This window comes from Bos taurus, chromosome 19, assembly GCF_002263795.3.
Source record: "Bos taurus isolate L1 Dominette 01449 registration number 42190680 breed Hereford chromosome 19, ARS-UCD2.0, whole genome shotgun sequence".
Lineage (NCBI taxonomy): Eukaryota > Metazoa > Chordata > Mammalia > Artiodactyla > Bovidae > Bos > Bos taurus.
The window spans coordinates 21376467-21400193 of record NC_037346.1 but is presented as its reverse complement, the minus strand read 5'-3'; the positions used below and the strand labels follow the sequence as shown (position 1 = coordinate 21400193).

General features: G+C 41.8%; 1 protein-coding gene across 3 annotated transcripts in view; it reads left to right on the top strand.

Annotated features, from left to right (window-relative positions):
* The window catches only part of TMIGD1 (transmembrane and immunoglobulin domain containing 1), a 66793-nt gene extending 65680 nt beyond the window's left edge, over window positions 1-1113 (top strand). For all 3 annotated transcript variants that reach the window (XM_024979783.2, XM_024979784.2, NM_001035036.2), the window contains 2 exon segments: window positions 110-150; window positions 997-1113. In XM_024979783.2, the coding sequence (XP_024835551.1) occupies window positions 110-150; window positions 997-1000 (45 nt within the window). In that variant the 3' untranslated portion in view covers window positions 1001-1113.
* Window positions 1114-23727: the final 22614 nt, after the last annotated feature.

The following is a 23727-nucleotide window of genomic DNA, read 5'->3' as shown; positions in this document are numbered from 1 at the left end:
AGACATTTGGGTTTCCTGTCCCTTGAGCCAGCTCAAGGCATTCAAAATGTTTATCCATCAGCCTTAGCACAGCAGCAAATTCATTGTCCCTCGTTGTGTTTGCTTTCAGCTCTGCAGAAAGGATCAAGGCCCTCAGTGCAGAACAGCTCTGTAAGTACTCCGGGCTGGGGTCAATGATTTTCCATAAGCAGATGGATAGCAGTCAGTAATGTGCATCATAAAACCCATCGCGGGCAAACTCCTCCAGAGACGGGAGGTGCTAGAAGGTGAAGCGGTCCAGGGGAGAATGGAGGGTGGAGGAGAATCTGCCTTCACTCGAGAGGACGGGTGAGGCGAGGTTGGAAGGTTGCTTAGAATGGAGAACACCTTTGATCTTTTTGTTTGTTTGTTTTTCGTTTTGCTTTTTTAATTTTATTATTGGACTATAATTGCTTTACAATGTTGTATTCGTTTCTGCTGTACAATAAAGTGAATCAGCTATCTGTATACGTATATCCCCTTCCTCCTGAGCCTCCCCACTTTTGGTCTCAAGCCTACTCTCTCTTTAAGCAGTTTCAGGCTAATGCATGTCCAACTGCCTTTTATTGCCATGCAGTGTAAGCATCCTAGAGAGTTTAGCCTGGGGGAAGCCACTGCTGCCTTCTCCTTCACAAGCAGGTCAGAAGCCACATTCCTCATCCAAAATACTGCCTTCTTTTTGGAGCTTCCTTTAGTCTGTTAGGTCCAGCATACCTGAGTTAAGCGGTGGGTAGAAAGAATGGAGGCATTCTTTCCCAGAGTATGAATTTTCAAATTTTTAAAAAATCACTAAGATAATAAAGTTTCTAGAATTTTAGCAGTAATACTAGATGCCAAAATACAAGGAGCTATATCAAAGTTTTGAGCAAATATAAATTAAAAATCTAGCATTCTATTCATCAAGAGTATGATTTTGTTTTGATTTTTTTTCTTTAGTGCTATGATCATCCTTATGATTAATTTCTTGATTCATTTCAGATGAGGAAACTGAGATGCCATCTATTACAGCAAGAGTTTTGCATCAGGACCTCCTTGATTTATGCAGTCCCATCTGTATTTATTGATATTATTAAATTCACTCCTGTCTAATTGTCAGAGGTTTTGAAGAAGTGTTTCATTAATCACTTAGCAGTAGTTGTTAAGACTAATTTGATATACGTGCGGAACACTTTCAGGAAGAAAGCTGTTAAGGTTGAAAAGTAAGATTTTTTTAAAGTCTTCTCCTTGAAGGATATGTTAATTAATTGAAATTTGTCCTGAAAAGGTTGGCAGCCATTTACATTTATTGTGTATTTTTCTAGGTAGGAAATTAACAGACATTTGGGTTTCATGAATCAGTACGCTACCAAAAAAATACAGGAGTTGGGCACAACATAGAGGGATCAATTTCTAAAGTTGCCAAGGAAACACATAAGTGATATTAATTATATCTACCTTCACTGTCATTTCAAAAGAGAAATGTTCTAGGACTAAAAAAGGAATGATATAATCTCAGAATATAAGATATTCCTTTAAACGAAAGAATTCAGTATTATAAAAAACTCAGCATATGTCCTTATTTTTCTCATCTTATCGTGGTTGACAGTCACAAACTTTGTGAGATTTATATAGTGATGAAGATGAAAACAGCAAGGGACAGGGGCTGGCCAGAATGTTTGCTTCCCTAGTATCCTTTGCCCCTTTTGCATAGATCCAGCACTATTTTGAATCAGCCTGTACTTTTCTCATATGTCGTTGTTGTTTAGTTGCTAAGTTATGCCTGACTCTTGCAACCCCATAGACTGTAGCCCACTAGGCTCTTCTGTCCATAGGATTTCCCAGGCAAAAATACTGGAATGGGTTGCCGTTTCCTTCTCCAGGGGATCTTCCCACCCAAGGATCAAACCTGCATCTCCCACTTGGCAGGAGGATTCTTTACCACTGAGCCACCTGAAAAGCCCCACTCTTCTCATATACCTCAATTTAATTTATTTTTAAATTTTTGGCTGCATAGCACATGGGATCTTGCCACAGACTGAACCCACATCCCCTGCACTGGAAGTGCAGAGGCTTTACCACTGACCACCAGGGAACCCCTGTCTCCGTCTAAAATTTCAGCTATCATCATTTATCGCTGACTTTTCCCACTTCCATTCTCTCTTCATTTTTTCCCCTCTAAGCATCTCTGCTTCACTTTCCCACACAACTGGGGTGGGTCATGGGGAGAGGTAGGGCTTTCTGGGTAGTGCTGGTGATAAAGACCCTGCCAGGCAATGCAGGAGACATTAGAGACATTCAATGTCTCAGTGCAGGAGACGTTTAATCCCTGAGTCCGGAAGATCCCCTGGAGAGGGATTGGCTACCCACTCCAGTATTCTGGCCCGGAGAATCCCATGGACAAAGCAGCCTGGTGGGCTATAGTCCGTAGAGTTGCAAAGAGTTGGACACGACTGAAGTGACGTAGTGCACACGCGCACATGGGGAAAGCCAGCCCTTACCAGAAGCACCTTTGAGGTCTCTGCTGTGTTCTCACTCTAACTTAGAAAAAACTATTTTGTCTAAAGTTGCAGTAGCTAAATGTGTCACAGTGAAAAAGAGAGAGCTTCTGTCAGACGGTGATTAAAAGCCCCTTTATTGATGTAGAAGTAAAGAGAAGAAATGAGCAGAATGTATGAAATCTTCACAGTCTTGTTTCTAAGAAAAATAGACACATCCTCTTGATAGGCTCCTCTTAGCTTCCTTGGAAATGTCAGCATGAGATGGGGAGAGAGACAGACACTGCTAAAGACTGTGGTGCACAGATTTCTCTGTCTTCTTGGAGGCCCCAGTAGGTTTTGTGGAGAAGCCTTCATTCAGGATTTCTGAAACTAGAATTTGGAAGCCCTGTGAAAATGCTGTAAGGATAAGGTAGGAACATTGTGAAAAGTTGCAAGATTAGAGACTGGGCCTTTGGAAAATGAGGTAGTTGGATTAAGAGGAGAATTGAAATTAATTTTCATTTGAGCTTGAAAATTCTACGATCCTCAAAAGATACATAGTTTAGTTAAAATGTTTAAGGGAGTTAGCAAGTAAGACTGAGAATGTAATAGCTTTGCCCCGCCTAGTAGATTTATGAATCAGCTTTGTACTAGGACATATAACAATCCTTGAGAATTACAGGTCATCAAGAAAGAGTTTCTTCACCCTTATTAAATACAGTGACCTTGTACATTAGCACAGACAGGGAACCTTAACTAGTTTTAACAGAGCATAGCAATATTACAAATGGCCATTGCTTCTCATTTTGCCTTACAGTTTGGAGAAACACAGAGGCTGTATTAAAACTATGTGTATTATTTACAATTAAAATTTAGCCTAGAGCCTGTCTTAGAAAGACATGAATTTCTAGGACTCAGCAGAAACCCCATACGTAAATAAACTATACTTCAATTTAAAAAAATTATAAAAAAATTAAAAGAAGGAAAGAAGTCCCATAAGCTTTCCCCAATGTTTTCTCTACCTACTATGAGATTCCTGAAATTCCAATTCTTCATCTGACTTTAATCCTTTGGACTGCAAACACCAGTGGAGAAGTGACAGAAAAATACAGTCGTTCTCTTCTTAACTTTTTTATTAATAAGGACACCTTTCATAATTATTTCTTTTTTGGCCCCATATTTTGAAAGAATTGGCCTATCAAACAAATTTTATTTATTAAATAATAGTCATCTGTTTTCCCAATCTAAAAACCATTTATCAATGATATCTTCTTGTCAGTCCGAGCTTCTTTTACAGCAACACAATTACCTAGTTGATGTAATTCCATTTAAAAGAAAATAAATCCCATACTATAATTAACCTGTGCAGCCTTTTAGAGGTTAGCAAGATAATCATTGCAATTAGGCTTTCTGAATCATTGAAAATAGCTTACAACTATTACCAAATAGCTAGCCAACTTTACCCTTGTCATCACCATGTTTGTGACTACTTTACTGAACCTTTAAGCCAGGGGTCATAGAGTCAAATTCTTACAGGGGTCAAGCTGATTAATGGGTGAAGCAGGCTAGATGTAAAACAATAGGGAGTGGTAGAGACTGTGGCAAATAGCACGTCTATGTGTAAAAGAAGGCTAATCGTCACCACTGGGGACAGATCTTATTCTTTAAGAGAAGTCAGAAATCTGGATTTTTATGTGTAATTCTAATTTAAAAAGCTTTTAAAAATCATGCATGTCAAGGAGTAGAAGAATCCTCTCACCTCAATGTATGTCACTCTCTTCTAGGGAAGCTATTACAACCTGGTATTGATTGGTTTTTCATTGTCTCATGGAGAGTCTTGTGAAACATCTCTCATAAATTTGACTCATAGCCTGCTAGCCCCCAAAGCTCAAGCAGGATCCCAAAGAACCAAGTCAGAGGATGGTTAGTTATTTGTGGAGTAAATTGGCCAAGATGGCCTGTTCAGTCTCTCTCACCCCACCTTTAAAAACAATGACTATGTAACAGTTGAGCTCATTTGTAGCACTGTGCGTGCGCCTCATGAGGTACTCACTTGGCTGTGGGCTACTTTTGTTCTGTAAACATATATAAGCACCATCTGAGAAGGCTTTGAGGCATTGAAGTTATGCTGTGTTATGGTTGTGTCATGGCCATGTTGTGCAGTGTTATTACTCCTGCATCAGGGCTGTGTCCGTTGGGTCAGCCACGAGAGGAGAGAGGTTGCGGTATGGCTGCTGTGCCAGCCAGGAGAGAATAAACATGTCTGCAGTTCCTACAGACTTCCCTGATAGTTTAGCTGGTAAAGAATCCACCTGCAATGCAGGAGAGCCCGGTTTGATTCCTGGATTGGGAAGATCTGCTGGAGAAGGGATAAGATACCCACTCCAGTATTCTTAGGCTTCCTTTGTGGCTCAGCTGGTAAAGAATCTGCCTGCAATGCAAGAGACCTGGGTTCGATCCCTGGGTTGGGAAGATACCCTGGAGAAGGGAATGGCAAGCGACTCCAGTATTTTTGCCTGGAGAATCCCTTGGACAGGGGGGCCTGATGGGCTATAGTCCATAGGGTCACAAAGAGTTGGACACGACTGAAGTGACTTAGCACACTTTAGCATGCAGTTCCTACGGCCCTTCGTGTCTTCCTCCAGCCTCTAAGCTCGTGCTTTGCCTACCCTGGGTTCAATGAACAGTGTGCAGGGTGTGAATAGCAAGACAATTGATGACACGAACAAGATCAGCAATATAGTTAGTAGTACAGGAATACCTCATCAGAGATGTTGTGGATACAGTGCAACAAAGCAAATATTGCAATAAAGTGAGTCACAATTTTTTTGGCTTCTTGGTGCATATAAAAGTTATGTTTACACTTTACTGTGTAGTCTATTGAGTACACATTGTGTCTAAAAACAATGTGCATTCCTTAGTTTTAAAATACTTTATTGCTAAATAATGCTGTCATCTGAGCTTTCGGTGAGTTATATTCCTTTGGCTGGTGAAAGGTCTTGCCTAGATGTTAATGGCTGCTGATGAGGGTGCTGGTTGCCGAAAAGTTGGGGTGGCTGTTAGCCATCTCTCAAAATAAGGCAGTAACGAACAATGAAGTTTGCCACATCAATTTATACTTCCTTTCACAAATGACTTCTCTATAGCATACAATACTGTTCGATAACATTTTACCTACAGTAGAACTTCTTTCAAAATTGGAGTCAATATTCTCAAACTCTGCCACTGCTTTATCAACTAAGTTTACATAAAGTTCTAAACCCTTTCTTGTCGTTTCAACAATCTTCAGAGCATCTTCACCAGGAGTAATTTTCATCCCAAGAATCACTTTCTTTGCTCATCCTTAAGAAGCAACTCCTCACCTATGAAAGTTTTATCATGAGATTGCAGCAATTCATCACATCTTCAGGCTCCACTTCTAATTCTAGTTCTCTTGCTGTTTCCACCATATTTGCAGTTACTTCATTCACTGAAGTCTTGACCCCACCAAAATCATTCATAAGGGTTGGAATCAACTTCTTCCAAATTCCATTTATGTTGATGTCTTGACCTCTTCCCGTGAATCATGAATGTTCTTATTGGTATCTGGAATGGTGAATCCTTTCCAGAAGGTTCTCAATTGACTTTGCTCAGATCCACCATAGGAAAAATTATCATTGGCAGCTACAGCCTTATGAAATGTATTTCTTAAATAATAAGATTTGAAAGTTGAAATGACTCCTTGATCCATGGGCTGCAAAAGTGATGTTGTTTTAGCAGTCATGAAAACTACATTAATCTCATTGTATATCTGTATTAGAGCTCTTGGTGACCAGGTGCATTGACAATAAGCAATTGTATTTTGAAAAGAATCTTTTTTTTCTGAGCAATAGGTATCAATTGTTGCTGTTCAGTCGCTAAGTCATGTCCGACTCTCTGCAACCCCATGGACTGCAGCACACCAGGCTTCCCTGTCCTTCACCTTTTCCCGGAGTTTGCCCACACTCATGTCCATTGCGTTGGTGATGCCATCCAACCATCTCATCCTCTACCGCCCCCTTCTCCTGTCGTCAATCTTTCCCAGCATCAGGGTCTTTTCCAATGAGTCGTCTCTTTGCATCAGGTGGCCAAAATGTTGGAGCTTCAGCTTTAGCAGTCTTCCCAATGAATATTCAGGGTTGATTTCCTTTAGGATTGACTGGTTTTGATCTTCCTTCTGTCCAATGGACTTACCTAGTGGCTCAGACGGTAAAGCGTCTGTCTACAATGTGGGAAATCTGGGTTTGATCCCTGGGCTGGGAAGTTTCCTGAAGAAGGAAATGGCAACCCACTCCAGTACTCTTGCCTAGAAAATCCTATGGACGGAGGAGCCTGGTGTCCATGGGGTTGCAAAGAGTCAGACGCTACTGAGCGACTTCACTTTCACTTTCTGTCCAATGGACTCTCAAGGGTCTTCTCCAGCACCTCAAGAGTCTTCTCAGGAGGCAGGTGAGGTGGCCTGGTATTCCCATCTCATCAAGAATTTTCCACAGTTTGTTGTGGTAGGTATTGATGATGGGCTTCAATTATTCAGTAAATTGTGTTGTAAACAGATGTGTTATCATCCAGGCTTTCTTGTTCCATTTATAGGGCACAGGCTTTCAATCAATACCAAATAACTGGAAAAGACTTCAGATAAGATATTAATGGCGCAAAGACAGATACATGCCTTAGTGAGACAGACTTTTATACTAACGAAACAGAGAGAGCAATGCTCTGTAGGCCTGTGCTTTTCTGAAGTAAAGATTATCTGTTTCTCAGTGCTTATTCATCTACTACTTTCCTGGATTTGATAGGTGAACTTTGAAATGTTGGCCCCAATAATGATTGTGCTAGTTCATAATCTTTATTAGATTGACAGTATAATCCCCCAAAGTGTTAGAAATATTTCCAAGCAGTTTCTGATCTTTATTCTGTATTTCTGTGCATGTGATGTGGTATTCCACATGATGTATTCTCCATGTAAACATGATTTACATGTTTTTGATTAAAGTTTATGTTTAGATTATGATTTAGCATAATTCTTAAGGGCCCTAGGATTTGGAGAATGGTAGGTGAGCATATGGCTTCAACTGAAAGTCCTCAGCTGCATTAGCCCCTAACAAAGAGACTCAGCCTGTCCTTCGAAGCCAGGCGTTGACTTTGGTTCTCTGGCCGTGGCATCTCCTTTCAATGGAAGGCTGTTCTGTCCACACTGAAAATCTGTTGTTTAGTGTCTCCACCTTCATTCATTGCCTTAGCTGGATCGCCTGGATATCTTGCTGCAGCTTCTATGTCAGCACATGCTGCTTCATCTTGCACTGTGATGTTATGGAGAGAGCTTCTTTCCTTAAACCTCATGAACCAACCTTAACTTGCTTTGAACTTTTTTTCTGCAGCTTCCTCACCTTCCTCAGCCTTCACCGAATTGAATAGGGCCTTGCTTTGGATCAGGCTTTGGCTTAATTTTGTCTGAGATTTTCTGCTCATCTGATTTTTTATCCAGACCTCTCAAACTTCCCCCACTTCATTGATAAGTCTGTTTGGTTTTCTTATCATTCGTGTGTTCACTGGAATAGCACTTTTAATTTCCTTCAGGAACTTTTCCTTTGCATTCACAATTTGGCTGTTTGGCACAAGAGGGCTAGCTTCAGACTATCTTGGTTTTGATATGCCTTCCTCAGTAAGCTTAAAGTGAGAGACATGCACCTCTTCCTTTCCCCTGAACACTCGAGGCCCTAGTAGGGTTATTAATTGGCCTCATTTCAACAGTGTTTTGTCATAGGGAATAGGGAAGGCTGAGGAGAGGGAGAAGAGTTGGTCAGTGGAGCAGTCAGAACATACACAATGCTTGTCAGCTGTTTCTCATCTCACATGGGCACAGTTAGTGGCACCCCAAAACAATTACAAGAGTAATATCAAAGATCACTGATCGCAGGGAAGGGGCTATTTGCTAAGACGCTCTGCTCCCAATGCAAGGGGTCAGAGTTCAATCCCTGGTGGGGGAACTAGATCCTGCATGCAGCAACTGAGACCTGTTACAACCAAATAAATAAATGTTTTTTTTTAATCATAGATCACCATAACAAATATAGTAATAATGAAAAAGTTTGAAATATTGCGAGAATTACCAAAATGTGACACAGAAACATAAGTGAGTGAATGCTTTTGGAAAAATGGCCCCATAGACTTGCTCGATGCAGGGTTTCCACAAATCTTCAATTTGTAGAAGACACGATACCAGTGACAAGCAATGAGGGAAAGAGCAATGAAACAAAGTATGCCTGAGCTGTGCTGAGGACTTCACCTGCATCATTTGATCCTATAAACAGGTCTACAGAGTAGTCATGATTGTCCCAACTTTGATGATGAGGACACTTGGGCTCAGATGGCTTAACTAACTTATAGAGAGTGACTAAGTTGGAATTCATACCAAGCTGATCCAAAGCTTGGGGACTGGAGTTAAAGAGAAGCTATCGTTGAAGGGACAAAGGTTGGAATAATAAAGACAAATCACCTCTCATAATTTGCCAAGAGTGATGTCAGCATCAATCCAACTTCTAATGATTTTGTTGAGTAAAGGGAATTTAAAACAATCTTAGTTGCAGAGCCTTTTGAAAATGTTACAACACTCCTTGAGATAATTTGAGATATCCTGTAGTGTTGCAGAACTGGAGCTAAGAATTGCTGTCTTAAATATTTGCTCATCTTTTTGATGATGATAATAATCACCAAGTATTACTTTTTGCCAAAGTGTTGTATAGATAATTTCCTGTTGTAGCAACAACCCTAACAGGTAGGTGTTGGAATCCCCATTTTACAGATGAGGAAACTGAGGATTGGAGAAATAAAATAATACACTCAAACTCACACAATTAGCATGGATTATAGTTGGGATTCAAACCCAAGGCAGTCTGACCCCACAGTTCATGCTGTTTCCTCTGCAGTGTACTATCTTGGAGCCAAAGGACGAGGATAAATGTATGAGAATGTGATTGAGAATATCTTACTGCTTTAGGAGTTTGGGGGTTGTGGCAGAGACATTCAAAATTCACTGAATATCCTTGTGCTCCTCACATTTCCCTACTTCCTTTCCAATAAGTAGCCCACGTGACTAGTTCTAGTCACGGGGCGATAGAATTAATGGTCACTTTTGGACCAAGCAATGCAGAATGGATGCGTATTCTGGCATTTTTTCTTCCTCTGACATGGTAACTGTGGGGAACACCTGTCAGTCTGGGATGCTGAATAATGACATGGAACAGAGTTACCTGCTCAGATGTAAGTGAGAAATAGACTCTTGTGTTAAACCACTAGTCTTTAGGGTTAATTTGTTACTGCTTCATAATTTAGCCTATTCTGACTAAAGCAGGTATTTTCATTGGCATAATTCAAATATAAAACTTTCATTATATTAATAATTTAGGGAAAGTTTAATCTAGTTTAGTGAAAAAATGCTAATTTTATGGGCAAGTTCATAATAATTCCATTCCTCCTACCACGGACCCTGAGTCACATAAAATGCTGAATAACCTGCAATAAAATCATAATTTTCCCTTTGAGTATACTTACATCTATTGAAAATGCATCTTTAAGGAAATAGGGCAGCAATAGTGCAAGTCACAAAAAAATAATTCATTTGTTTTATTTAAAAAGACAAATTATACTTAATCTCATGCCAGTGACTATAGGAAAAAAAATCTATAAATTAATGACAAATTTCTTAACCCAGATAATCTTTTATCAAGAGCTTATTTCTGCAACATCAAAGTTGTTGGATAGCAAACATCATGGGTAGTTTTCCATAAGTAATACTGGAAAATATGAAGGCCACTACTGTGAATTCCCAAAAACCTGAGTTCTCAGAGAACTGTGTACATCTTAAGAAGAAATCAGAGATCTGGTGTTCCTGCCAACACATTCCTAGAGTATTACTGTGGCAATGCATGAATTATTTGCCTTTATCTTTTCAGTCAATCTTGGTAGTTTTATGGAATTTACTTGGCGTTTAAATGTTCTTTTGATGAATTTGTAGGGGAGATAGTGTTCTCCCTGTCCTATTCCTCCGCCATCTTAGCTCCTCCTCAATCTTGGTAGTTTTAATAGTATCAGCCTATGTTTAAATTAAAGGTGTTAACAGCAATCTCTTACATTTTCATGTTACCTTATAGTTTATAAAACATTTTACGTATATCTTGTTAGATCCTCACAGCCGCTCTGTGAAACAGGTAGTGATGTCATTGTTTATGATGTGCAGCTGGAGATACTAAGGTTCAGAAAGGTTAAATGATCTGTCCAAGGTCACAGAGGTTGAACAAAGAGTCACTCCTCTCATCACCCTGACTTTTGGCTCTAGGTGAGTTCTACAATGAGCTTCCCTGGTGGCTCAGTGGTAAAGAATTTGCTGGCCAATGCAGGAGAAGCAGGTTTGATCCCCAGGTCAGGAAGATTCCCGGAAGAAGGAAATGGCAACCCCCTCCAGTATTCTTGTCTGTAGAATTCCATCGACAGAGGAGGCTGGCGAGCTACAGTCCACAGGGTCACAATAGAGTCAGACACAACTTAGCGACTAAACCACCACAATAAAGTACTACACTTGCTCTCAGTTTTGTACAGGACAATCATTCAGCCCTTTTGTCTTGTGGGTAATCACTATAAGCCATTTTCTTTTCCAGGGTCCTTCCCGACCCAGGGACCAAACTCAGGTCTCCTGCACTGCAGGCAGATTCTTTACCAACTGAGCTACCAGGGAAGTGCCAATCACTGCATGCCAGTGATTAGCATACCCACTCCAGTATTCTTGCCTGGAGAATTCCATAGACAGAGGAGCCCGATGGGCTACAGTCCACGGGGTTTCAAAGAGTCAGACATGACCGAGTGACTAACACGCACACTGTATGTCAGTAAGAATTGAGACAGGGGATGAGAAATGAAACTCACACACACAACTTTTAGAATTTCTCAAAATTGAGTTCTCTTAATTACCTGAACTATAGTGACATCACATAACAATAGTTACACTTCCTGTGAACATTAATGTTATACTATCCTAAGCACTTTACATATAACTCAATCTTTATAACAATCACATAACAAGGGTCCTATTTTTACTGCACCCATTTTACAGGGGATGAAAACCGAGGCACAGAGAATTTAAGTCACATGTCCTGGGTCACACAGCTTGTTAGTGGCTGAACAAGAAGTTAGACCAAGGCTGTATGGCTCCTGGGTCTTTAACCATTAGACAAAATTGCTTCTTAGGTTAAGAACTAACTTATAGGGATTTCCCTGGTAGTCCACTGGCTAAGACTTTGAGCTCCCAGTGAAGGAGGCATGGGTTTGATCCCTGGTCGGGGAACTAAATCTCGCATGCTGCAACTAAGACTTGATGCAGCCAAATAAGTATTTTAAAAAAATCAAAACTAACCTATCCAACCAGTCCATCCTAAAGGAAATCAGTCCTGGGTGTTCATTGGAAGGACTGATGTTGAAGCTGAAACTCCAATATTTTGGCCGCCTGATATGAAGAGCTGATTCATTTGAAAAGACCCTGATGTTGGGAAAGATTGAAGGCAGGAGGAGAAGGGGACAACAGAGGCTGAGATGGTTGGATGGCATCACAGACTCAATGGACATGAGTTTGGGTAAACTCCGGGAGTTGGTGATGGACAGGGAGGCCTGGCGCGCTGCAGTTCATGGGGTCGCAGAGTCGGACACCACTGAGTGACTGAACTGTACTTCCTATATGGCAGGAACAAACATATAGACACCCATCTAATCCTTATTAGTGACACGTTTAACATTTGAATCCAAACTGAAATTAGAGAGAGAGAAACAGACAAACAGGAAGAACAACTAAAGAGCCTGCAGTGAGAGCTCCCGTTCAACTCAAAGAACATGTGTCCTGAGGCGAGCAGAGGACGGAGAGGAGAATCAGCTCCCCTGGCCAGTCCCAGTTCCCACCTGCGGAGAATCAATCTAATGGTCACGGATTGGCCAATTACTTCATTTGGTTCTCAACCAAAGAAACAGCAAGCTCTTCCCATACTGGAATAAAAACCTGCTCTGTTGTGCTTAATTTTTTTTTTTTTTTTTTTGGTTTTTTGTTTGTTTCTCTTTATTTTTATTTTTTACTTTACAATATTTTGATTGTTTCTACCATACATCAACATGAATCAGCCACAAGCCCCTCCCTCTTAAACCTCCCTCCCCATCCCACCCCTCTAGGTTGTCACAGAGCACCAGTTTTGGGTTCCCTGCATCATACAGCAAATTTTCATAGGCTAACTAGTTTACATATGGTAATATATATGTTTCAATACTACTCTCTCAAGTCATCCCACGCTGTCCCTCCCCCCATGTTTCTAGGGTTTTTTCAAAAATATATATATATTTATTTTAACTTGTTTATTTGACTGCCTCAGGTCTTAGTTGCAGCATGTGGGATCTAGTTCCCCCACCAGGGATTGAACCAAGGCCCCCTGCACTGGGAATGTGGAGTCTTAGCCACTACACCACCAGAGAAGTCCCTCTGCTATGTTTATTAAGAGGAGATGTTTGAGTCTCTGAAGTGACACTTTCCTAAGGAATTTCCAAGGATAGTGTTGACTAGAATCTATTTTTGCCTGCCTTTGGAACTTAATCCTTGAGTAAGCCACAAGCCACTTGTATCACTGAACACAACTGGGGCTCAAAGGAGTAGCTGGATTCTGGGAGTTTGTAACACAACTCTGCTTTGTATATTCAACATTGCTCATGAAAAAGTTTCAGCTACCAGATAAACAAACTGTGGCATGTATGAACAATTGCTTTGAAAAACAGGCCTCTCCTCCCGGCTCGGCCACTAATGAGCTCTTCAGCTCAAGGATGTTACACAATCTTTCAGAGACTCCAAACTAAGGAACTAGACGAAAGGACAATCTCTAAGATCCTGTGAGCCCTCATTTATTGAGATTTTTAAAAAATTTAATGGTAACAAAACTTAGGAAGACTTACTACCTCCTTGCATGTCATTCTGCATACTCTGTGTTCCTTTTGCAACAGATTCTCATCCCCAGACAGGTCATTTTTCACTCCAGCTGTCATTTGCAGGTTTTATAGGCAGCTAAAGGGCATCATTTAAAACATTGTACTAAAGAGGATATAAACTTTGCTGTCACAAAAGAATCATAGCCTTGAATTCCTGAATTTTATAGTTATGGTACTCATAAAAGTGTTTAATAACAAACTTGGCTCACTTAGAACTTACCAGTCTAAAGGACTTTGCCCCAACTGGACATGTGGATTATATTTGTTTTTTTAAGAAAATATTTAATCATCTATTGACAATTTCATATTGATACTAATGATTCCTGCACAATCCCTTTCAACCACTCTAAATGTAGAAATAATGTTTCATGATTCCACAGTGCTATTAAGCATCTAATGAAGGCTTCTATCACTGGTCTTTGTCACGATGCATGGGCATCAAGATTTTCTACCTATATCAGACAGATTAAAATGGGCCAGGACCTCCCTGGTGGTCCAGTGGTTAAGAATCCACCTGCCAATGCAGGGAACACTGGTTTGATCCCCAGTCCAGGAAGATTCCATGTGTCGAGGAGCAATTAAACCCGTGTGCCACAGCTACAGAAGCCTGTGCGCCCCAGAGCCTGGGCTCATTAATAAGAGAAAGCCCTCGCCCGGCAAAAAAGACCCAGATAGTAAAAAATAAAAAAATATACGGTGTTTTCAAAAAATTAAAATGGGCCAATGTGAAAACTTAACAGCTGCATATGTATGCCCCCGGGCTTCCCAGGTGGTCCTGGTGGTAAATAACCTGCCTGCCAACGCAGGAGACACAAGAGACGTGGGTTCGATCCTGGGGTGGGGGAGAGCCCCTGGAGGAAGGCATGGCAACCCACTCCAGTATTTTTGCCTAGCAAATTCCATGGACAGAGGAGCCTGATGGGCTACAGTCCATGAGGTTGCAAAGAATCAGACTCAACTGAAGCACCTTAGCACAGCACAGCATGTGTATGCACCCAAGAAAAACTTCCTGATCATGTTCCATTTGTCCAAACCTAGAGTAAAAGCACCCGTAAAACTAAATCATCCACAAATAGAATATCTACAATGGTTGCTTTCCTGCGAATTGAGAAATGACACACAACACTCAACAATTTATAAATCTGCAAGTTTATTATTCAAACTGACATGTCTTAAGTACTCATTTCAAAATGCTTTCACTTATATTCTCTCTTTTGATCCTTGGGCATGGAGAGCCTACATTCTTAGTCTCCGGAACCAGATTACCTGGGTATATATCCTATCTCTACCACTTAACTAGCTGTGTGATGATGGGGAATTTACCTAATCTCTCTGCTCCTGCATTTCCTCTTCTGTAAAATGGGGATAGTAATAGAATCTGCCTCCTGATTTGTGGTTACTATGAGGATTAAGAAGCTGAGACATGTACGCTGTGAGACACCACTAAGCACTCACTGAATTTTAGCTATTACAGAAAATTTTATTCACAGACCAGGGAAAGTAAAGATACTGCTTGGGAGCAATAAATAAATAAACTTTAGCTATTATAGCTACTACCTCACTTTTCAGAAGAAGAAAAGTTCTTCATTATCTTTTTTTTAGTGTTTTATTTGCCCTGTGAATGTGTTCTGTTTTACTTCTATCCGATGAAGTATTCTTAATTAAACAAAAGAAAAATAAGATGCGCAAATGGAAATCTGATGAAAAAGTATTATAAAGGATGTGTAATTAGAAAAGGTGGATTTGAGTCATCAGCTCCTGCATGTTAACTTTATTTCTGAGATTTGTATGCTTTGTCTCAAGAAACACCTCTGAAGAGAGTCCAAGAATGCCATGATTATTACACTTAAATATTTGCTTAAGGTAGTAAAGCATGTAGTTCAAGAACAAAAGAAGAGTTAAAGCTCTGGATTTTGTCAATTGCAGCATTAAGGAAAGCCAGTCTAACAGCATTCCTAAAGGGAAACCGGGATCTGTGGCCTCCAGTGATGTTTAATTATTATTTTCTTTCAGGTCTAATTTCTCCTTTTTCATCTCTTACCATTTTCTCTTCTGTGTGCCTTTCTTTTCCTTTCACACTCATTTCAGTCTTTCTGTATTTCTACAATTTAGGTTTTCATGATGACAAGTGCAGGTGATGGTTTATAAAAACGTTTAATACAAACAGAGGCATTTTCGGGACTTCCCTGGCCGTCCACTGGTGAGGACTCCATGCTTCCAGTGCGGGGGGCGGGGGTAGGATTTGATCCATGATTGGGGAACTAAGATCCTGCATGCTTCACAGCGCAGGGAAAAAAAAAAAAACAGAGAGAGAAGAATTTTCAGAGTAGCCCAGCTTGGTTTTCCTTGTGGCTAGAACTTCGCAGCCTTATATCAATGGCTTATTTTGTTGTTCCCAAGGATCTGACAAAAGGAAAGGAAAATGGGGGGCAGTTTCCTTGCATCTTCCAGAATAAAGTCTTAACCCCCAATGGGTACAATTGGCCCTTCATGGTTGGCCCCTGCCTTCTTGTTCTTTAACTCCAACTATGCTCAGAGTCTCCAGTTCCCAAACAGAGGCTTGCTACCCTCAATTCTTACTATAAGACATCACCTCCAAGTAGAATGACCTTCCTCAGCTATTATCATTTAACAAACCCTTAATTGTTCCAAACACAAACCATCTGTCTCTCTTCTAAGACATTCTCCTTTAAGCTCCCAGTCTGACTTACATATTCCTCTTCCATGCTTCACATTACACCATAAAAGCCTCTGCCAGATAATAATGGTTAGGGTTAGGGTTAAGGTGATTCACCTCCAAAATACATCCCATATTCATCCACTTCCTTTCATCTCCACTGCTGCCTCTTGATCCAGGTCACCAGTCACCTTTCTCCTGGACAAATCATAGATTCCTGACAGGTCTCTGTGGGCCTCCCTGGTGGCTCAGTGGTAAAGAATCCGGCTGCAATGCAGGAGACGTGGGTTCGATCCCTGAATTAGGAAGATTCCTTGGAGAAGGAAACGGCAACCCCACTCCAGTACTCTTGCCTGAGAAATCCCATGGACAGGGAAGCCTGGCGGGCTACAATCCATGGAGTCACAAACAGCCAGACACAATATAGTGACTTAGGACACAGCAGGGCTGTGGCTTACATTCCCATCTGCAGCTAGAAAGATCTTTTTAAGAAGAAATAGTTCATATAAACAAAAATACAGAGAATGTATGAATCAGGTATAACAAATGGGATGAAAACCCAGGTACCCACCACCAGTTTAATTAAACACAAGCTGTTGCTGCTGTTGCTGCGGCTAAGTCACTTCAGTCGTGTCCGACTCTGTGCGACCCCATAGACGGCAGCCCACCAGGACCCCCAGTCCCTGGGATTCTTCAGGCAAGAACACTGGAGTGGGTTGCCATTTCCTTCTCCAATGCATGAAAGTGAAAAGTGGAAGTGAAGTCGCTCAGTCGTGTCCGACTCTTCACGACCCCATGGACTGCAGCCCACCAGGCTCCTCCGTCCATGGGATTTTCCAGGCAAGAGTACTGGAGTGAGGTGCCATTGCCTTCTCCGAAACACAAGCTGGCTGTGTTTAATTTGAAGCTGGCTGGGTCTCTTTCCCAAAAGGCAAACACAACCTTGAATTTGGAGTTTAATATTACCTTGTTTTAAAAACTAATTCTTTTACCATATATGTCTATATGTCTAAAAAATTATTTAATTTTGTTTGTTGTTGAGCTTTTAAAAAGTAGTCTATGCCATCTGCCTTGCAATTTGCTCTCTGTACTCAACAGTGACATTTTTGAAACTCATCCATGTTGATTTTCATCTTCTCTGTAGTATTCCACTGTATGAATATGTCATAATACAGGCATACTCCTATTGATGAACTATTGAGTTTTTTCCACGTTCTGTGCAATCACCAGCAATGCTCACATAAACAGTCAAGACTGTGATGCCTAGCGCAGGTATCTGAGAATTTCTCTAGGGCAGGGCTGTGCAACGGAACTTACTATAATAATGGAAGAGTTCTATATCTACATTCTCCAATATGGCAGCCACATGTCATTACTAAGCACTTGGAATATGACTTACTACTGAGAAAGTAAATTTATACTTCAACTTTAATAAACAAATTTAAATAGTCACAAGTGGCTAGTGGCTACCATATTGGATGATACGGTTTTCGAATACGCAACCAGAAATAAAGTGTCTGGGCTATAAGAGTACATGCATCTTCAACTTTACAAATATTGACGAATGTTTCCCAACTTGTGTGTAATATAATTTTTATCTCCACAAGCAGTATGTAATAATTGTCAATAGTACTTTTTTACTGCCTGCCTTTAAATTTTTTACCTGTCAAGAAATAACATGGCATCTTATTAGAGTTTTATTTCACATTTCATAGGCATTTGTGTGAAACGCCTGTTTAGATCTTTTTTTCCTTTTTCATTGGGTTGTCTTTTTTTCCTATTGATGTTCAGGAGTTCTCTACGTATTTTCAGTATTATTCTTTAATTTGTCTCGACACTGGATCTGTTTAACTATGGAAGCCCCATGGAAGCAATTTTCTTTCTAAAATTGTGGATTTCATATTTTCTAAAATTGTAGAGTTCTGCTGCCAGTAGCTTTGTTCCATGAGGTGTCACGGGGCTCAACAATATCTCTTCCGGATGGAGATGGAGGGGGAGGTCTGAAGAATCCTATTCTTAGGGAAATGTCTGCCTGGCTAGGTCATCTGGAGCAGACCCAGTGGAAAACCAGTTTCCCTCTGCTCTTCTCTGTGTCTACACGGGGGCTGAATGTATGGGTGTGACTTGCTGGGTGGAAAGCTGGTACTGAGGGTGACACCCTGGCAACGAGGGCAGAGCAGGAGATCTGGCAAAGTGATGATGATAGTAATTTGGGGGCATGGGATGGGGAGATGCAGTCATTGGCATGAAAAGGGTGGCAGGAGCTTGTAAAACTGGCCCCTCCACCTTCCCCAGTGATTCCATCTCTTCTTTTCCAGAGGCTTCTATTTTAGCAATTGAACAAACCTTCCCTGCCACGTATTTAATCTCTCATCTGCACTGGTTCCTGCCTTTCATCCTCCAGGTAGACATTACTTTAGTTTTCCTTTTCTCCCCAAAGACCTTCCTTCCCACTCAGCTTACTGCAATGTGGTGGCGTCTGCCCATCCCAGCATTCACTGAAGCTGTTTCATGGTCACTGTTCTGAGACTTAGACTTTCCAATGATCTATTGTACCTATTTTCTCAACTGTAGGTCCCATCCAATATCTCACAAAGGGTTAAAATTTCGGAACACAGAAAACGTTAGTAGAAAAGGTCCTCCATGTGTGGACCCTGTTGTCTCTGGGCTTCTCTGGTGGTCCAGCTGGTAAAGAATCCACCTGCAATGAGGGAGACCTGCATTCGATCCCTGGGTTGGGAAGATCCCCTGGTGAAGGGAATGGCTACCCACTCCAGTATTCTGGCCTGGAAAATTCATGGACTGTATAGTCCACTGGGTGGCAAAGAGTCAGACTCGACTGAGCGACTTACATTTCACTTCACACTTCACTTCTTCAGTTCTTGCTGCTGCTGCTACATCACTTTAGTCGTGTCTGACTCTTTGCCACTCCACGGACTGTAGCCCACCAGGTTCCTCTGTCCATGGGATTCTCCAGGCAAGAATACTGGAGTGGGTTGCCATTTCCTTCTCCAGAGGATCTTCCCAACTCAGGGATCAAACCCGTGTCTCTTACATCTTCTGCATTGGCAGGCGAGTTCTTTACCACGAGTGCCCCCTGGGAAGCCCTAACAAACCCTTACCTGTCCCAATTCAGATGCTCTGTCCTCTCTTCCAAGGAGCTCTCCCCAACACTCCCAGTCTGACTTACCGATTCCTCTTCCACACTCCACGTTATACTATGCAAACCTCTACTAGATCATAATGGTCAGGGTTAGGGTGATTCACCTGGACCACATATCCCCTAATTCATCCACTTCCTTTCATCTCCATTCTTGCCCTCTTGAGCCAGGTCAGCATTCACCTTTTGTCTGGACAAATTACAGTCTTCTAACCGGTCTCTGACTTACTTACATTCCCGTCTCCTTCAGTTTATCATTTACACAGCAGGTAGAGTGCTCTTCTTAAGAGGAAATATTTCATACAGACAAAAATAGAAAATGTATAAAATCAGATATAACAAATAAGATGAAAACCCATGTACCCACCACCAGTTTAATAAACTTGATATTGCTAACACCTTTGAAGCTGTCTGTGTCTCTTCCCCAAAGGCAAACACAATCTTGAATTTGGTGTTTAATATTCCCTTCTTTTAAAAGACAATTCTTTTACCATGTATATTCGTATGTCTAAAAATTACATTATTTAATTTTGTTCATTGTTGAACTTTTAAAATGTGGTTGTGTTCCATTTGCTTCCCAATTTGCTTTTTGCCTTCAATGTAACATTTCTGAAATTCACCCATGTTGATCTTCATCTTCTCTGTAGTATTCCATTGTATGAATGTGTCATAATGCATGCATACTCCTGTTGATGAACTTTTGAGTTTTTTCCAGGTTCTTTGCAATCACCAGCAATGAGAAAGCCCATATGCAGCAACAAAAACCCAGCACAGCCAAAAATAAATTTAAAAAAAAAAGAGAGAGAGAGAGAGATACTTGGAATAGGAACTGGCAACCCACTCCAGTATTCTTGCCAGGAAAATCCCCTGGACAGAGGAGCTTAGTGAGCTCCTACAGGGCTACAGTCCATGGGGTCACAAAGAATTGGGACACGACTTAGCGACTAGACAACAACAAATGTAAAACTCAACCCACTCAACTCCCCCAGCATCCTAGTTTCCCCTCCCCACCCCTTCTTATCTTTAGTTAATGTCCCCAGGGTTCAGTCTGGCTAGAGCTGGAGGCCAGAGTGACTTTAGGAAGCAGGGTGGTCTCCGGAGCCTCTGCAGAAAAAGGCTGGAGGTGGCTGTGTGGCACCACCCAGACCCTGCCCCTTCCCCCAATTAGAAAGTAAGTCCCTGGTGTCTACTGGGAGAGCAGTGCCGTGCTTTGGACTAGCGCAAGCTGGGGCCTGCCTGGACTGGCCATTCCAGCGACCTAGCCCCTGCATCGCCCGGGGCAGGGAGGTCCCAGGAGCGCTGCCTCCCGCCCCCACTCCTATATCCAGAGGCAGGGGGTTACGTAATTTTTGAGTGCCTCCCTTCCCCTGCGGGAGTGCATGGGCTGCAGTACACTCCATGCCAGTCCCCCAAAGCAGGTTGGGAGAAGGGGTAGCTGGCTGGACCAGACTAGTTTCCCAGATGACTGGCAGGTAGCGCCAAAAAAAAAGAGAGAGAGAGAGATACTGTGGGATCTTACTACAATTTTATTATGCATTTCCAACATTACTGTTTATTTGCCATTCATTCTTCCTTTTGTTTGAAATGCCTGTTTAGGTCTTTTTTCCATTTTTTTTATTGGGTTATTTGTCTTTTTCCTATTGATGCTTTGGAATTCTCTACATATTTTTAGTATTCTTTTTTAACTTGCCTTGACACTAGATCTGTTTGTTTAACTAGGGAAGCCCCATGGAAGCAACAGGCAAAAGGCATAGCTGAAATGGCAGGTGATGTCACTCACTGAATTCACATGGATTCTCCTTTCAAAAATTGTGAATTTCATGCTAGAGTTCTGCTGCCAGTAGCTTTGTTCCATGAGGTGTCACGGGGCTCAATAATATCTCTTCTGGATGGAGATGGAGGGGGAGGTCTGAAGAATCCTATTCTTAGGGAAATGTCTGCCTGGCTAGGTCATCTGGAGCAGACCCAGTGGAAAACCAGTTTCCCTCTGCTCTTCTCCATGTCTACACGGGGGCTGAGTGTATGGGTGTGACTTGCTGGGTGGAAAGCTGGTACTGAGGGTGACACCCTGGCAACGAGGGCAGAGCAGGAGATCTGGCAAAGTGATGATGATAGTAATTTGGGGGCATGGGATGGGGAGATGCAGTCATTGGCATGAAAAGGGTGGCAGGAGCTTGTAAAACTGGCCCCTCCACCTTCCCCAGTGATTCCATCTCTTTTCTTTTCCAGGGCTTCTATCCTATCAATCAAACCTTCTCTGCCATGTATTTAACCTCTCTTCTGTACTGGTTCCTGCCTTTCATCCTCCACAGTGGACTTGTTTTCCTTTTCTCCCCGAAGACCTTCCCTGCTACTTCCTTCCCTCTCAACTTACTGCAATGTGGTGGCTTCTGCCCACCCCACCATTCACTGAAGCTGTTCTCTCCAAGGTCACCTGTGATTCAGTTGCCAACCTTTTCTGAAGCTTTCAGTCCTGTTCACCTTCTCCTTGTCTTCCTGGGATTCCAGGGAGAACTCTATGGGTCGTCTCCTCCTTCTCTCACTGCTCTTTCTGTGTTTTAGTGCTGGCTTCTCTGTCTTTACCCACTCTTTAAAGCCACTATTTGCAGAGTTAACGGCACCCCCTTATGGCATCCTTGTAACAAATAGTAAAAGGTGCACCATAATCTGGATGGGCACAGCCTTGGGCCAGGATGCATGGTTTCAAGTCTTATTTGTCCCACTCAACCTGGCATTCTTGAGCCATTAATACCCTATACAACTGCATGCAGCTGCACAGGGTACAATTCTTGGTGCTCATCTTGTTTTTTGCTTTATTCTCTTTCTCTTTACAATCTTGTTGACTTTCATTGGATAGAAAACCTATATAGTTCCAGACATCTTTTCATCTGTCTGCTGAACTTCTCTTCCTGGGTATCCTGTGGGTACTTCAAATTTGCCAAGGCCAAAACTAAATTCATTATCTGCTCACTCACATTTTCCCACAGATTGATTTTCTGAATTCTTCTCTAAGTTCATGATGAATGATGTGATGTTCTCAGTCATGTCCAAGTCTTTGTGGCCCCACGGACTGTAGCCCATCAGGCTCTTCTGTCCATGGATTTTTCCAGGCAAGAATACTGGAGTGGGTTGCCATTTCCTCCTCCAGGGGATCTTCCCAACCCAGGGATCAATGCAGGGACTTCTCCTATGTCTCCTGCATTGGCAGGCAGATTCTTTACCACTAGTGCGACCTGGGATGCCCAAGTTAATGATATCACCATCCATCCACTCATTCAAGTGAAAACTTCCAGATTATCTGTGCCTTTTCCTTTTCCACAGTTTCAAGCTTCTGTCACTCCCTCAAGTGCACTGCTGGATTAGCTGTCTAAATAGTTTCCCTATGTTTAGAAGCTCTCCCTCCAAATCAGTCTCCCCACTACTGTTGTTGTTGTTAAGAATCCAACATTTTTACTTAATGTTTATTTACTTGGCTGCACCAGGTCTCAGTTGTAGCATGTGGGATCTTCCATCATCGTTGCATCTTTTTTTATCTTCATTGCAGCATGAAGGATCTTTTAGTCACAGCCTGCGGGCTCTAGTTCCCTGACCAGGGATCAAACCCAGGCCCCCTGCATTGGGAATGGGGAGTCTTAGCCATTGGATCACCAGGAAATCCCTGTGTTTCCTTCTTTACATAGAAATGAGCATGCATGCTCAGATGCTTCAGCTGTGACTGACACTGTGGCCCTGTGGACTGTATGTAGCCTGACAGGCTCCTTTGTCCATGGGATTCTCCAGGCAAGAATTCTGGAGTGGGTTGGTGTGGCCTTCTCCAGAGGATCTTCCTGACCCAGGGATTGAACCTACCTCTCTTACATCTCCTGCATTGCAAGCAGATTCTTTTACTGCTGAGCCACCTGGGAAGCCCAGAAATGAGCATATTGCTCCCTTATTAAAAAACCGATGTTGGCTTCTAGTTTACCATAAGACAAAGTCTAGATATGCAGAATGGCAAATAAAATCTTTCATATTCTGGCCCAAACCAACTTTTCCAGTCCTACACTTTGTCTCTGATCCTAACACCTTCCCTGATCTTAACCACAACAGACTATGAAATCAGTTTCTTGAATGTGATTTTCCCACATGCTTTAGTGCCCCAGTGCATTTGGTGGTGTCTTGCATGCCCTTCCTCTGTGTTTTCCCCTACGAGATTCCATCATCCACTCTTTAAGACTATGCTCACAAGTGACCCTTTTTTCAGGCACCTCTGGTTCTAATAAACAGCCCCTTTCTCACAGCTTCTAGCACTATTGGCGTATTAGTATGAACTGTCTAGAAGTTATTTTGCATCTTTTTTTTTTTACTATATTTTGTGTTTCCGAAGGGCAAGTTTAAGCTTGTTCATCACC